At 47.5% G+C, this 15,649-nt stretch overlaps 7 protein-coding genes across 7 annotated transcripts; all 7 read left to right on the top strand.

The window, feature by feature from the left end:
• Positions 1-185: 185 nt before the first annotated feature.
• On the top strand, positions 186-1,873 carry N7483_011812 (salicylate hydroxylase; the record flags this gene model as incomplete). The annotated part of the gene is made up of 8 exons (XM_057095239.1): positions 186-272; positions 324-937; positions 989-1,047; positions 1,106-1,169; positions 1,227-1,326; positions 1,382-1,613; positions 1,676-1,718; positions 1,780-1,873. 8 exons carry the CDS (start codon positions 186-188, stop codon positions 1,871-1,873), a joined length of 1,293 nt encoding a protein of 430 aa, XP_056941210.1.
• A 1,435-nt stretch (positions 1,874-3,308) lies between these two features.
• Positions 3,309-4,770, top strand: N7483_011813 (uncharacterized protein; the record flags this gene model as incomplete). The annotated part of the gene is made up of 4 exons (XM_057095240.1): positions 3,309-3,539; positions 3,603-4,121; positions 4,179-4,546; positions 4,605-4,770. 4 exons carry the CDS (start codon positions 3,309-3,311, stop codon positions 4,768-4,770), a joined length of 1,284 nt encoding a protein of 427 aa, XP_056941211.1.
• A 772-nt stretch (positions 4,771-5,542) lies between these two features.
• On the top strand, positions 5,543-8,452 carry N7483_011814 (phosphatidate phosphatase App1 family protein; the record flags this gene model as incomplete). Its single annotated transcript, XM_057095241.1, has 1 exon — positions 5,543-8,452. One exon carries the CDS (start codon positions 5,543-5,545, stop codon positions 8,450-8,452), a length of 2,910 nt encoding a protein of 969 aa, XP_056941212.1.
• A 571-nt stretch (positions 8,453-9,023) lies between these two features.
• N7483_011815 (acyl-CoA dehydrogenase family protein) lies at positions 9,024-10,738 on the top strand (the record flags this gene model as incomplete). The annotated part of the gene is made up of 4 exons (XM_057095242.1): positions 9,024-9,633; positions 9,692-9,917; positions 9,972-10,340; positions 10,402-10,738. The coding sequence occupies 4 exons, from the start codon at positions 9,024-9,026 to the stop codon at positions 10,736-10,738; spliced, it is 1,542 nt and encodes a 513-aa protein (XP_056941213.1).
• A 655-nt stretch (positions 10,739-11,393) lies between these two features.
• On the top strand, positions 11,394-11,647 carry N7483_011816 (uncharacterized protein; the record flags this gene model as incomplete). The annotated part of the gene is made up of 2 exons (XM_057095243.1): positions 11,394-11,492; positions 11,561-11,647. 2 exons carry the CDS (start codon positions 11,394-11,396, stop codon positions 11,645-11,647), a joined length of 186 nt encoding a protein of 61 aa, XP_056941214.1.
• Positions 11,648-12,108: 461 nt separating this feature from the next.
• N7483_011817 (proteasome inhibitor PI31 family protein) lies at positions 12,109-13,241 on the top strand (the record flags this gene model as incomplete). Its single annotated transcript, XM_057095244.1, has 2 exons — positions 12,109-12,283; positions 12,343-13,241. The coding sequence occupies 2 exons, from the start codon at positions 12,109-12,111 to the stop codon at positions 13,239-13,241; spliced, it is 1,074 nt and encodes a 357-aa protein (XP_056941215.1).
• Positions 13,242-13,771: 530 nt separating this feature from the next.
• On the top strand, positions 13,772-15,132 carry N7483_011818 (serine/threonine-protein phosphatase; the record flags this gene model as incomplete). Its single annotated transcript, XM_057095245.1, has 6 exons — positions 13,772-13,933; positions 13,997-14,038; positions 14,115-14,220; positions 14,326-14,859; positions 14,924-14,996; positions 15,060-15,132. 6 exons carry the CDS (start codon positions 13,772-13,774, stop codon positions 15,130-15,132), a joined length of 990 nt encoding a protein of 329 aa, XP_056941216.1.
• Positions 15,133-15,649: the final 517 nt, after the last annotated feature.

The following is a 15,649-nucleotide window of genomic DNA, read 5'->3' on the forward strand; positions in this document are numbered from 1 at the left end:
AATTGATACCAACATTTGAACGCTTTCCAGTAATCAACGACAATAGGATCCAAGTTTCATGAGCCTGGTGTGGGGCTTCGGCGAGTTTTCTTTTAATATCAAACCAGCAGATGCTGCACCGTTTTTAAAGTCGCCACTCGCACAATTTTTCAAATATACTGATTGCACCTCAAATGACTGTCAACATGCCTCTCAAGATCATCATTGTTGGTGCAGGTATTGGAGGACTAAGCGCGGCCACGGCCCTTCGTCAAGCCGGACACCAGGTCGAAGTAAGTAGTAGTAAATTTCCTTGCATAATTTAACTAATCTGACAGCACTAGGTTTTTGAGAAGTCCAAATTTCTTAGCGAGGTCGGTGCTGCGCTTACCGTCGCACCAAATGGTGTGAGAATTCTATCTTCGCTCGGATTTTCGTTTGAGAACGCCCGCAGCCAGCCAAAATCTTGTTTCGAGCTTCGCGATGGAAGAAGCTTTGAAATTATTTCTAGCGTCATTACTGCGCCAGCAGAAAGAACTTTCGGGGCTCCGCTGTACACAATGCAGCGAGCAGACCTCCACGAGGAACTCTTTCGAATTGCTACCAGTTCATTTCCAGGGCTTCAGGATATTTCTTTACACCTAGGTACCAAAGTCTGTTCTGTCGATCCTTTTGCAGGGACTGTACAACTGGAAGACGGATCTTTCCATATCGCAGATATTGTCATTGGCGCTGATGGTCTTCATTCCATTTTGAAACCAGCAGTGCTGAACATGCAACCTGACGTGCCAGTTTCTACCGACTTGACGGCGTTCAGGTTTCAACTCCCCACAGATGCATTATCTAATGACCCTGACTTTCGCGATTTGATTTTAAAGAAAGGAGATGGTCCATCTATTATGGCGGATGTTTCGGATGATACTACACTGGAGCATATAGTGTGGTATGACTGTCAAAAGTATGTCATTCTGATTAATCGTCACTCCCGTCAATCGCTAATCTCATGAAGTGGTGAAGTGCAGAACTTCGTTGGAATGATCCAGAATGATCTCCAGCCCGTCGATAAAGGTAAACGCTCAACAACGAGGTCTCTGTACTGCATTATTGGATGTTGACAGAATATTAGACCCACTGGACTCCCTTCTTTTCAAATTCGATCACTTTCATCCAGGTCTGATGCGCGTGATAAGGTATGGCTTCCTTCGGACTCTCCTCTTTCCAGAGTTAATCTGAACCGTTACTGTTAGCAAAGCCCCTACGGTAACCAAATGGCCCCTGAAGACTTTTCGACCACTACGCCATTGGTCTCGGGGAAAGCTTCTGCTGATTGGAGATGCTGCACATCCAGTACGTTTGGCCCTCGCTCGATGATCTATAGCCGCCGACACTGACGCATAGTTAGATGTTACCATTCAGTGGGCAAGGTGCCAATCAAGCCATTGAAGACGCTGGGGCACTTCGCATACTTTTCGACCATCTCGACTCTCCAGATGAAATCCCAGCTATTCTGTCATTGTTTGAAAATCTACGCAGGCTTCGTGTTTCTCGAATTCAGACTTTGTCAAGTATGAGAATCGGGAAAGAAGGGCAGATACAAGAAGAACTGCAAAAATATGCAGACTATCCGGTCGCCGGTAAGTTCAACTCTGATAACATTCTTCTTATATCTGAAGCTAAGACCTCTCCCATCTCTTAGATGTTCCAAAGACTTTCCCTGAGCGCCTTGCACATGACTTCAGGTGAGATTTTTAGTGACCCCATGATTGGAGATGTATCGCTGATAATATTCCTGAACCCTAGTTATGATATACTGGAAATCACCCGCGCCAAGCTTCGCGAGTATAAGATCGACCGCAAGGTCAAAGATACTCCGTCCCTGGGTCTTCACTTCTAAGTCTCTGGCACATCTCTGACCGCTGCTTGATAATACAAGAACATTCGAGCTATGGATGGGTTGAGCGGGTGGACTTCTTTGCGTCTCAAAAGGCTTAGACACTACGGCTCTCTCCAAGGTCGTTGGACAAATTTTAAATCCGCTTCCAAGATTCTCTTTTTACTGGTACTACATGGAGAAGTTACATTTCTACAGTCAGCTATCATTTTTCAACCCTGATTTTTCTTTGGGGGAAGAATTTCGAAATAAAGTCGAATTAATCTTCATATTCTTTTAATTTGAATCGATCTTGAACCAGGATCTGCAAATTGATTTCTCAAGGATTTACAATCACATGTGAGCTGGTTTTACACATAGAGAAGTCCAAAGGATCAGTAATCAAAAACTCCAAGTCTCTGTCTTCAGGTGAGACTTGAAATTCAAATTTCAGAGCCCTGAAGTATAAAGTGGAACTGGGCTTTAGACCTCTTTTTGGGTTACAGTGGTTTTACGAGTTTCCTCATCGGCAGAATACTCAGAGATCACAGATTTACCAATAGACTATATCTTTCTCTTATTTATTGCATCTAAACATGAATATATCCCGCTTTATTTAGCTATGTCTTACTTCTACTTTAGATATCACCATGTAGGGCTGCTACTTGCCTACATCTACCTAACTATATTGTAGCTAGCCTTCCCCTCCAGGTATTCATATAGGTAACCATCCATGTAGGTGACCAGGTAGGTACTTATCTACAAAGAGGTATCAGTCATTAGTCATTTGTTGATGCTACTGACTCGGACTAAGCCCTGTACTTAAGTATGTGAACATACCGATCTGAGAGGATGTGGACACATCTAGCCAAGCACTCGCGTGCTGAGGACATACCTCTCCCAATTTCAAATGCTCGCTGCTTCACTGCCCAGGTAGCAGTGCCGCGCAAAGCGCAGCGTGAGGACTTGTAGCTCAGCTACCAGGTGGGGAGCATAAACCTCCCTGAGACAAATGACGTTTCAATTGAGTTGATTCAGTTCCGACCATTTCGCTAAAACTCGGGATGTTTTCTTACGAAATTCAAACGAATTTACTAATCCAGACTATATTGCAACAAAAGTCCTTAAGGCAGCTTATCTAACATCATGATCGCCAGGCCGTAGACGTATCCCCGGTGCATTGTGGTCCGTGGATAGTCGCCGGGGCTCCCCACCTGGGAGCTTTGCGATATTCTCGCCGATTAATACTTATCAAATCGCCGATATTGCTGATTTCAAGCAACTTGGACTATTAATGGCAGAACGGATGAAAATTACAGATGGATTGAGATATCGTGTATGCTGTATTAACCTCTAGCTAATGACAAACTGGAACTTACTGATTTTAAAGACCAGTTAACCCACGACAGATCAGATTTCCACCTTAGACGACTTGAGACAAGATAACATTTGAACAAAGATGGCACACACAACATTGGAGTCGTTGGCATCCACAATCTATGCGAATGCTACAGAGCTCAGCAATATCGCAAAGGAAAATGGCATCAATCCGAGCCTTGACGACCCTGTCAAGTCAGATCTATCCAGCGTAGCACCTTTGGCTATACGTAATGAGCTCATTCAGGCTGCGAAAGATTTGATTCATCTAGCGATGGGTCCTGCAGACCATGTTCTCAGTCTAGCATGGTCGGTGAGTTCAAGTTAGAGAATTGATATTCAGACAGAGGATGACTGCTAACTCAACTACTGCAAGGGTACCGATGCAGCAAACCTTGACCTTTTGACACGTTTTGAAGTTCCGCAACATGTCCCAATCAATTCAACTATCTCTTTTCCTGAGCTGTCCAAGGTCACCGGACTCCCAGAGGATGTCTTGACTCGAGGTGTGCGTTATGGCATCGCCAATGGACTCTTTCGCGAAGCCACTCCCGGTAACATCGCCCATTCTGCTGCTTCTGCGGCGTTGTCCAATAATCTTCACTTAAGAAACATCGTCCATTTTGGTACCGAGTTTCTCCAAAACATATTGATGAAGATCCCCGAAACAATGATTATGCAGACGGACGAAACAACTGACAAGGTGCCCGAGACTGCATTCAATCTTGCTTATCGAACGGATGAGAACTTGTTCCAATATTTTGCCCACTCAACTGAGCTCAATAGGAAATACCATGAATATCTCATGGGTCGTGTCAACACGCCCCTGTGGTCGACTGATAAACTGGGTGCTGCTTGGGACTGGGCCAGCCTGGGATCAAAAACGATTATCGATGTAAGTGAAATCAGTTTAGGTGCGATTTTCGAGTTACGGAGTGACTTACAATACCAGGTTGGTGGTTCATCTGGTCATACTGTCCTGGCTATTGCGCCGTTGGCACCAAATGCGCAATTCATAATTCAAGATAACAACACGGATGCCTTAGATATGGGCCGGAAACTCGTGCTGCGTTCGCCAGACTTGAATATGCGGTCGCGAATCACTTTCGAGCAGCACAACTTCTTTGAGGAACAGCCAGTCATTGCGGACGGTTATATCTTCCGACACATTCTCCACGACTGGAATGACTCCGATTCGGTCGCTATTCTCAAGGCTCTTGTCCCTGCACTGAGACCTGGGGCAAAGGTATACATCAGTGAAGGACTTCTTCCAGATCCGCCAGCGAAGAGAATCAATGCCTTGACGAACAAGATGATATTGTACGTCTCTCCCTTGATTTCAGTTTGATAGAGCGTTTGATGTCTAACAAATGAACAGAATCGAAGATCAGTTTATGCTTGCTGCTCACGATGCCAAGGAGAGAACTTTGGGTGATTTCGTTCGGCTCTTTGAGCAGGCTAGTCCGAGATTCCTTCTGAAAGGAGTCACTTCTGGGGCTGATGCTGGCTCGTTTAACTCACTGCTAGAGTTTGAGTTCCAGTAAGCAACTCCAAGTTTAAGTTGAATTGACTAGAACCTTGGAACATTCCATTTGATCCTCAATGTTTGGTTTAGAATAGAGGACTGTCTCTTAGAGACATCTGGATACTAGTATGATAAATGAACTTGAAGTTGAAGTTTCATAACTTGAGTTTGTTGGTGCCAGTGGATAGACCAGTTGACCCATACTACTTCAAAAGGTAGAGTGGATCTTCACTATTTAGTTGTCAGTAATCAGCACTTGAGTAGTATATCTAAAGTAAATGTTGGGTAGTAAATACTAGTATTACTAGTTGAAGCTTTTGAAACTTTGGAATCCAAGCCCTACTAGTACCAGTGCCACTGGCAGTGGATAGTGAGGCTTAAAACGCTCGGAGAACTGGGAATATATACTAGTACTCACTAGCAATAGTAGTGATCACCGACTACAACTGCTAGGCAGTAAATTGTCTATCAGTGAGAGCCTAGTAGTAAAGAGATAAAGTTGGATAGTATGGGATTAATAAGAGATATTTCCAACTCAACTTCTGAGAATCAAGACATTTAAAATGTTCTTAGATTTGAATGTTTATGTGGCAAAGGCCATCCGGTTAGAAAGCCTCCAGGGCTGAAACCAGCTGGCATCATGAGCTCCGTCTCCCCGCAGGAACAACATAGAAACCTCCAAGTGTTCCCATCCTAAACCCTTTGAGTCGGAAACACGTATGGATATCATTAGCGTTTCCACTTGAGCATTTGTTGATAGTAAGTATCCATTCATTGAGTTACAACTTCAAATGTTCCCAGTTTCATCACACAGACCTCGACTGACTGAATCCCCGTCAGCTTATTCTTACTCGATTCCTACTGCAAGGCTGGGTAACCCTCACACGGTACTCCATACCCAGTATCTAAATCATCCACCCTGGCGCCAAAATCCCGATTCCGCTGGCCAGTCCCCCGCGTTAGACAGCTTCTCTCCCGACGCCCACCTCTCTCCGGACTGCTGTCCAGCCGCCCGCTCTTTCATCGCGACTCCAAACCAAGTCCCATCTCAGCCTTCCTACGTATCCTTGTCGGGCCTTTCAGAACCCGTGTCACACAGAATCGCCTCTGGAATCTCCGTCACGAGACCCTCCCCCGCACTCCGACACCGAGCCCAGTCGCGTATCTACCGTGCGATCGTCCGACGTCAAGCCCGGCGTGCAGCGCGCTATCGCAGACTCGGCGGGGGCTTCGTCGCCAACCTCCTTGGGCCTCGGCGACGGTTGCGGGGCGGGAGAGCTGGAAGTGGTGTATTTGCGCGATCTGGCTTCCTCGCGAGACGCGTGAGAGCGATTCGTGGGCCTGACGGGCCGAAGGATGCTGTGAGAGCCCCAATGGCGTCCTCTACATGGAGTGGTGATGGCTCATATGCCTCTGGGAGTCGGCGTAAGAAGGCTTACGAGTGGTTCAAGGCCGCGAATGAGTTGGGTCAAGCTTACACGTCGCGGTGGACGGGCCAACGGGCTGATTCCCAGGAGGATTATTACCATACACCTGGTGCCTTTCCAGACGTGGAGATTGCGCGATCGGGCGATGAGGAAATGGTGCTGTTTCCTAGCTACGCGAGGAGATTGACGCCGAAAAAGAGGAACGATGAGAGTTTGCGCCCGCGGCGTGATTCTTGGTCAGAGACTATTGATGACTATCGTGGTGCCTCCCAGGACGAGAAAACTGGGTCTCGTTGGAATGAGTCCGAGATCGAGAATGCGGTTGTGGACGTTGATGTACGAGGATGGATGTATGCGCCGAATAGAGGACCGATGAACAGAAAGCATCGCCTCATGATCAAGCTGGCGAGGACCTTGAGCGGGATTCCCGCCCCATCTGGCGTTGCAAACGAGGATGGACCGTCTGATAGGATATCCGGCAAGGGCGAGGACGAGGATGTGAACAACCAAATGCAAACATTGGTTGATACAGCAGAGAAGGATGCAGACCAAGCCTGGAAGAGCTCCAACGCTGATTCTCCCCGAGTAGCATCCGGTCCGTCTGCGCCGATGACGAAGGACGAAGTCACGATAGCCAATGCGCATCTCATGGAGCGATTGCGTCCGTTCTTGACTAACCCCATGGCTGGTATGCCTGTCACCGTCTTCTTTTTCAATGACGAACAGAGTGAATCTCGGAACATGATGACGGATGAGTCCGGTCATTTCAGTATTCGTGCCCCCATGACCTTCATCCCAACTCATATTCGAGTGCTTGCCTCGGAGGACCTCTCTGCCGCGAAGCCAATCGAGATTATTGAACCAGTTGGTATCAGCTTAATCAGTGATATTGACGATACTGTGAAGCATTCCGCTATTGCTAGCGGTGCGAAAGAGATGTTCCGGAATACATTTGTTCGAGAGCTAGCTGAGCTCAAAGTCGACGGAGTAAGCGAGTGGTACACGCAGGTGGCTAAGCGCGGCGTGGAGATGCACTACGTTTCTAATGCCCCATGGCAACTATATCCTTTGCTGGAGAGGTATTTTAAGTTGGCAGGATTGCCTCCTGGCTCATTTCATCTCAAGCAGTATAGTGGTATGCTCCAGGGAATATTCGAACCGACGGCCGAGAGAAAGCGAGCATCACTAGAGCAACTTATGCGCGATTTCCCTGATCGCAAATTCATCTTGGTTGGTGACAGTGGCGAAGCTGACCTGGAGGTTTACACCGATATCGCCCTGGCAAACTCTGGTCGCATCCTGGGCATTTTCATTCGAGATGTTACGACCCCAGAAAAGCAGCCTTTCTTTCAGCAATCTGCTGGATACCTCGAACCTGGATCCGCTCGTAGTCGCAGCACCCCTCAATTAGTGGACCACTCGGATTCTCAATCGAACAGACCTGCATTGCCACCTCGTCGACCCCGAGAGGTACCTACACCAACGGAGAATGAAACAAAGACCATCCCAGTTGGAGATTTGATTGATCTACGAGATGACGATACTCCAGAGACGACTAAGCCAAGTCCAGCATTGAAGTCACGGGTCCCTCCAACCAAGCCGACCAAGCCATCCTCTCTAAGGACAACGACAGGGCCCGCTGATAAGAGCCAGCCCTCTCAAGAACCCATCCGTCGCAAACCAGCACCTCCCTTGCCACCGCGGCGGATCGCGACATTCCAAACAGATTCCCGGGATCTAGATGGACTATCGCCTCTGTCTCGCACCCAAACTGAGCCACTGATGGAAGATCAGAAGTCATCACGTTCCAGAGCACCACCTCCTCTTCCACCACCCCGGCGCTCAAATACTGCTTCATCAAACCTCAGCTCAGGCTCTAGTACACCGACACCTCGCCCTGGGGCACCAGCAAACAAGCCATCATACCCAGTGTCCGCTGCTCAGTCTGCCCTTTCATATGCGACGGAACGCCTGAACATCTCCTCATCACCAACAACGAGTTTGCGTCAATCTGCATCTAATCAGTCCCTCAGCCGTTCATCAACGATCAATAGCTATAATTCTGGCGACCCAGGAATGCCACCCGCCCCTCTCCCAAATAAGCGCGAAGAGCTATGGCGGCGTCGCTGGGAACGTTCCAGTGATATCTTAGAAAAACGTGGTGTCGTGTTAGCCAGTTGGCGTGTTGGAAGTGACGCACAGCCTGTTTGTGGATGGCTCATCGAAGAGGCTCTGAAGGAGATCAAGGTCAATGGTGCTGGACGCCGAACATAGATGGTTAAATTTGCTTTAGCTTGACCCTGGCTGTACATAACGCTAGATTATGAACCTATCCATATTAGCATAAACCTACTTCTACAAACATATCAGTTTCAAGTTCTACACCGTGAAGACCATTGACAACATTATGATAGATATTAAATCTAATCACTAAATTTTTCTCATTGCATAATAGTTAACTTCATTCATTTCTTTTTCCCATTATACTATGAACAATCACATGCGCAAGTGCATGTGCCTGTGCCCAGGTGGATCATGCCCACGAGTACTGTATGTGCTTAGATGCAATCTACCAATTAATATTCCGCCAACTCCGATTTGCGAAGAAATGTCGACCAGTTCTAACACTCGGACTTCATTTACTAGAATAATAAATTCCAATTGAAACTAAGACATTGATCAGCAGTAATCATGCCATAAATGAAGATAACCAGATTACATCACCAATCCTCGGGCCTCGGCTGAAAATCACCACGCGTGTGATTGGCGTTTCAGGAATCTGGGGTATTCACCACCTCGCACTCCTTCTCTCTTTCTAACCACCTCATTCACCCAACTAATCACTATGCCTTCCGAAATCCTCACCCGAGCTGAGGTTGCCAAACACAACACCGAAGACTCCCTTTGGTGCATCATCGACCACCGAGTATATGATCTGACCGATTTCCTTGACGCTCACCCAGGTGGGTCCGTGGTCCTGAACCAGGTGGCCGGACAAGACGCCACAGCCGATTTCTACAACCTTCACCGACAGGAGGTTCTAGAGAAATATCGAGACCAGCTGTGCATTGGAACGATCGAGGGTGAGAAACCTGAAGTTATTGAGCCTAAGATTGGAGCTTTGAGTCCTGTGCCATATGCGGAACCACTTTGGTTGCGCCCCGAGTTTAAGAGTCCGTATTTCAAGGATAGTCACCGTCGATTGCAGCAGGCTCTGCGCGATTTCACGGATAAATATGCTACACCTGAAGCCCAACAGAAGGAGAGCGATGGTACCTATATCAGTCAGGAGTTGATTGATCGTATGGCTGAAACTAATATTTTGGCTATGCGTCTTGGTCCTGGAAAGCATCTTCATGGTCGGAAACTCATGGGTGGAGTTGTTGATGGAAAGGATTTTGATTATTTCCATGACATGATTGTCGCTCAGGAGGGCGTGCGCTCTAATGCCCGAGGTGAGTGGGTTCCTTTCCACTGAGATGAGGTGGATTGAGGATTTTAATGTTTGTTTAGGCTTTCAGGATGGCAATATGGCTGGTATGACTATTAGTCTTACAGCCGTGCAGCAGTGGCTCCGAGATCCTGTACTCAAAGAGCGAGTTACCGAAGAAGTCCTCTCCGGCAAGAAGAAGATGTGTCTTGCTATCACTGAGGCTTTTGCCGGTAGTGATGTTGCGGGTCTGAAGACGACCGCCGAGAAGACGCCAGATGGAAAGCACTACATTATTAATGGAACCAAGTCAGTCCCAAATTCCATTATCCATATTTTTGGCCTTTGCTAACTCTACTCAAGGAAGTGGATTACCAACGGCATGTTCGCAGACTATTTCGTGACCGGATGCAAGACAGAGAAGGGATTCACAGTCCTCTTGATCCCTCGTGACGACGGTGTTGAGACCAAGCAGATTAAGACCTCATACTCCACTGCAGCCGGTACTGCCTTCGTTCAGTTTGAGAATGTCAAAGTCCCAGTGACCAACATTCTTGGACAAGAACACAAAGGATTCGCTGTGATTATGTCAAACTTCAACCACGAACGGTTCTACATGTCATGTGCTGTGATCCGCTTTTCAAGAACGGTTGTAGAGGAGTGTCTCAAGTGGTGCAACCAACGTATCGTATTCGGAAAGAAATTAATCGAGCAACCTGTCATGCGTCAAAAGTGAGTTGATCTCCAAAATTTACACGTATTACACCAAACTAACCAACACTCTTTCCCTCAGGCTTGCACACATGATCTCACTCGTCGAATCACACCAGTCATGGCTCGAGACCATTGCCTACCAAATGTGTAATCTGAGCTATGCCGAGCAGGCAAAGCACCTGGCTGGACCAATCGGCCTGCTCAAGTCGAGCGCAACAAGAGCTGCCCATGACATCGCAGATCACTCTGTCAATATCTTTGGTGGACGTGGTCTGACACAATCAGGCATGGGTAAGGTCGTGGAAGGTTTCCACCGTGGATACAAGTTCGATGCTATTCTGGGTGGAACGGAGGAGATCCTTGCTGATTTGGGAGTTCGTCAAGCGGTAAAGAACTTCCCTAAGGCTATGCTGTAGATATCCTGGCAGATTACTTTGTTACAATACATGATCCCCTTGAAATTTGCGAAACAGTCCATTCATAGCAATTTTAGAAGGCCTCAATATTTGCGCTTTAGAGTCAGGTTTAAATCTGCTCTGCTTGAGCCTAGATGTATCGAGGTGCCGACTGAAATGGAATGCACTGGCATTTCCGCGTTTTGCTTCCGTGCGCAAATACCAACACATTGGACGCTCTTCTCCACATGTACATGATTGATCGGCAGCGTTGCATCAGGGTCCAGTCGACCTGGCGTAGCTGAGATCAACTTCCGTGCGGTTTTTGGATCAAACTGGGTTTGGTGGTGATTCCAATTGGACTGTTTATCCATTTTCTTCAAGGCTCCTGGCCCCCAGCCCCAACATCGGCCCCGACCCCGACCCCTGTGGAAACCATTAGATGCACATCATGTCCTAGAGAAGTTGCCACTGATATTGCAACCGTATGTGAGTGCGGGACTTTCAGGTTCAAAGTACTTGAGCGTAGGCTACTATGGGAATATCGGACTATATAAAGCGCCTGTCATGAACCTTTAAATTCGAACTCGAAAAAGCTCAAATCAATACATTGAACTTGGAATTCGCAGACCATCAGCCTCTACACACCTCCTACAACTTCCTTGTAACCTGCAAAATGAAGCTGTTCAGCCTTATCATTGTTGCATTTGTTGGCTCTACCTTCGCCATGCCTCAGGTTGAGGCTCGTGATCAGATGAGCGGTTTCTTGCAAAAGGTAAGGTTCAACCAGATCCAAAGAGTCTGTGAGTCGTGGACTTGCATTGACAAATTCGATCAAAACAGCGTTGTATTGCTCAGGGGTACGCCTGTGGTAGCACTGCTGAAGAGTGCTGTTCCGGTCTTACTTGCACTGCGGGTGGTTGCTACTAGACTGTACTCATGAGAGTCTCGCTTGCTGAGGTCTTTTCCTATCAGAAGCGAGCAATGTGAGGCATGGAAATATGGTTAGTTTCAGCTGTGACCTCATTGAGCTCTCTTTATGGTAGTCAAGACAGTAAGGAAGAATTCCTGCTGTGGTCTGTGATAGTCGGTTATTCTTCTCTGAAACATTCCTTATCATGTATAATGAAGGATTCGGGGACTCCGAAATTAGTCTACTTCACAATAAATCCACCAGTTAGATAATCTAATTACAACGCCTCGTAAGGCATCGTAGGGCAGCGATATGCGATAAGGCAATGCCAAGCTTTCGGAATATTGTTGACGCGTGGGGCTCAGCTTGTCGTCATCTTAGCTACCTCCAGGTTATTAACCACAATATTTAAACCCTTGTGTTTCTCCGATTACTCTCTTTCAAGTATTGCATCTACAACCACATCGGTCTACAAGAAATGTCGAGCGCAAATCCTTTGAGCCCGGACCATGTTCTGGAGCTCGCAGTCAAAGCTCTACGTGATGACCAACCGAGTCTCAAAACACCCTTTGAAGCCGTTGCTCTGATTGGCCATGCTTGCATGGCAGCGGTGGATTTCAGGCTGGTGGGACTCGGTGAAGATCATAACATAGGTACCTACCTTTTTTATGAACTATTACCGTTCAGAATAGCTAATGATAATTGTCAATAGAATCCTCTAAAGAAACGCCCACCCTGCCCGCGGAATGGAATACTAACTCTACCTTTGCCTTTCGATATGCCCACGAACAGTCTTCGATGCAATACCTATTGAAAGTGAGTCGACTTGGTAACAATGCCGTTGTGATGGCCCTAGCGCTGGGCGACGATCGTACCAGTTCATTCGATCTCCCCGTGAAAGACTATATCTCCGAGTCCGCGCTGCCGATACCATCAACGGAAGATCTTACAAGTGCTCTCCAAAACGTATTTATCTCGTCGGCCCGTCTAAATGACCTTATCGGACTCTTCAAAATCAATGTGATCCAGAAGCTCGCCCCAGGACTCTACAAGGAAGGCTACGAAGGTTCAAGTCGGGAGTTCCAGGAAGCACTCCGCCAACAGCCGGAGGACAGACCACGCCGAGATCCCCTGCGCGATGATCCGATGCCCCAACCTGCTCGTCCATACCCCTTCGATGATCCTCTGGCCGCTGCTCCCCGTCGCCCTGTTCCACCTGGTGACTTCGCTCCGCCGGGATTTGAGGATGAGTATGAAATCAACCGACCACCACGTGGAATGGCTCCCGGGTTCCCTGGTGGAAGAAGCCCCTATAACATCGGAGATCGAGACCTCTACCCTGCAGGAATGGGACCTCACGATCCACTTCGAGGACCCATGGGCCCTGGCTTTGGATCTGGTGGTGGTGGTATGCATCCCAACTTTGATGATCCCCTCTTTGGTGGTTCTGGTGGTGTTGGTGGGTATGATCCTCGTGCACCACCAGGAGCTAGATATGACCCTCCTGGACCAGGTGGCGCACCCTCTGGTCGTAATAGAGGCCCATTTGGTGGACCCGGTGGAGGATTTGACGGATTTGGCGGTGGATTTGGAGGTGGTGGTATTCTCTAAGTGCTAAGCATGCTTTGAATTCCTAGCCAGACCGGGAATATCCAGATATGAGCGGTCTTTGTTCTATTATGACCAGTAACGATAAATTGAAATGGCAATCAATGAAATATTTCTAAAAATGGAGCGGGATTCCATTATCTCCTTCAGCTCAATTAATTACAAAGACTGGATTTCTTTTGTCCATTGAATCTCGAGTAATACATATAGTGGATATAATTGCACCGCCTCATGTTCATGACGGGTGTAGTGAGAAGCGGTGTGGCTAACTGTGGCGCAAATATGAACTCCAAACTTGACCTTCCCGCATCTCTTCTCCCTTTCCTTGTTTCCAACCCCTCCAACCTCTTCCCCATCCCTCATCCCTTGAGTCGACCTTGGGGAACTTTTATGCTCTTTTTGAATTGACTCTTTTCGATTGTTGACTCACCTTTGACCCTGCCCACCGCCGACCGCCACTAGATCCTACCTTCTCACGAGACCGCCCCTCCCCCAGCTGGCCCCTCCTCCTATTCACGCCAGCTGTGCCCACCATGGATAATAACATGGAGATTGATACGGCGCGCTCGCCCGAGCCACACCACCTTTCACCTGTAACCGATTCTGGTTCCATACCGACTTTGGATGGGTGGATCGAGAGTTTGATGACATGCAAGCAATTAGCGGAAGAAGATGTCCGACGGCTGTGCGATCGGGTGGGTTTTATTACTATGAAAGTCTAATGGATCATAGTAAATTAATGATTTATGACTTTGCAGGCCAGAGAGGTATTGCAGGAGGAATCAAATGTTCAGCCAGTGGTACGTGTTAAAGCTTTTGCCTCCGGGCGGGCTCAGGTTGACCCCACCGCGAGCTATCCGCTGACCGTTACCATAGAAATGCCCCGTCACAGTGTGTGGTGATATTCACGGCCAGTTTCACGATCTAATGGAACTTTTCCGCATCGGCGGTCCCAATCCCGACACAAACTATCTTTTCATGGGTAAGTGATATATGGTGGATCATTCCGGGGATCGCGGTTCGATCCCATATTGACAACAAAAAAACAACATTCTAATACATAGGGTTTTACCCGCCCGTTTTATAGGTGACTACGTAGATCGAGGTTACTACTCCGTCGAGACCGTGACTCTGCTGGTCTGCTTGAAGATCCGTTACCCCCAGCGTATTACCATCCTCCGTGGAAACCACGAATCTCGCCAGATCACTCAGGTCTATGGCTTCTACGACGAGTGTCTCCGCAAATATGGCAATGCCAATGTGTGGAAATACTTCACCGACCTTTTCGATTACCTTCCCCTCACAGCTCTCATTGAAAACCAGATCTTCTGTCTGCACGGTGGGCTGAGCCCGTCCATTGATACCCTTGACAACATTCGATCTCTGGACCGTATTCAAGAAGTTCCGCATGAGGGACCTATGTGTGATCTTCTGTGGAGTGATCCAGATGATCGTTGCGGTTGGGGAATCTCGCCTCGCGGTGCGGGGTACACATTCGGACAAGACATTTCGGAAGCGTTCAACCACAACAACGGCTTGACTCTGGTTGCACGAGCTCACCAGCTGGTGATGGAAGGTTATAATTGGTCGCAGGATCGCAACGTGGTTACTATTTTCTCAGGTATGCTTTCGAAGATCGATGAAGGTTGATGGTGAAAGTGGCGGAAGCTGACTGTTCCTCTTAGCACCCAATTACTGTTACCGCTGTGGAAACCAGGCCGCCATTATGGAGATTGATGAGCATTTGAAGTACACATTGTGAGTTTTATTCCACCTCCGGGGCTCCTCTTGAGTGCTTATCAACTAATATTTTCCTTCTAGTCTACAATTTGACCCTTGCCCCCGAGCAGGCGAACCCATGGTATCGAGACGTACACCAGACTATTTCCTGTGATAGATCTCATTTTTTGTCCTTCAAAGGCATGCAGGGCTGGCAGAGAGAAGGAGCTGTATGCGAACAGGGCTCTCGCTGCCTTCTTAATTTTGTATGGTTTGATGCCTGGCCGTCTGTTGATACCAATCATGAAAATAAAAGACCCTTTGCGAGATTGACTCTTAATTATAAGCTCTAGGATATCAGCTCTATCCTTGAATCTGATGTATTTCTATTCAATTTTTGGAGACTCGGATTCGGAGTTTAAAAGGACCCTAGAAATTAACCAGGTTAATGCATGACGCATAATACTAATACTAATTCTAAGCCACGCAGTTGAATAAGACTTGTATAACTTTGCCTTTCCTACATGACACATTGCAGGGCTCTAGGCCTGTCGATGCTTACTGCGTAATCCATGTGAGGATTCCACGTGTATGTGACACTATGCTCAAACTTGATGATCTTGAAAGATGTCAGCACCTTAAAGGTACAATGCGAACCAGGTTGTATTAAAAAATATGAGATTCGTTATGAC

Source organism: Penicillium malachiteum (assembly GCF_028827825.1).
Source record: "Penicillium malachiteum strain IBT 17515 chromosome Unknown utg000005l:1.0-9002435.0:326005.0-9005861.0, whole genome shotgun sequence".
Taxonomy (NCBI): Eukaryota; Fungi; Ascomycota; class Eurotiomycetes; order Eurotiales; family Aspergillaceae; genus Penicillium; species Penicillium malachiteum.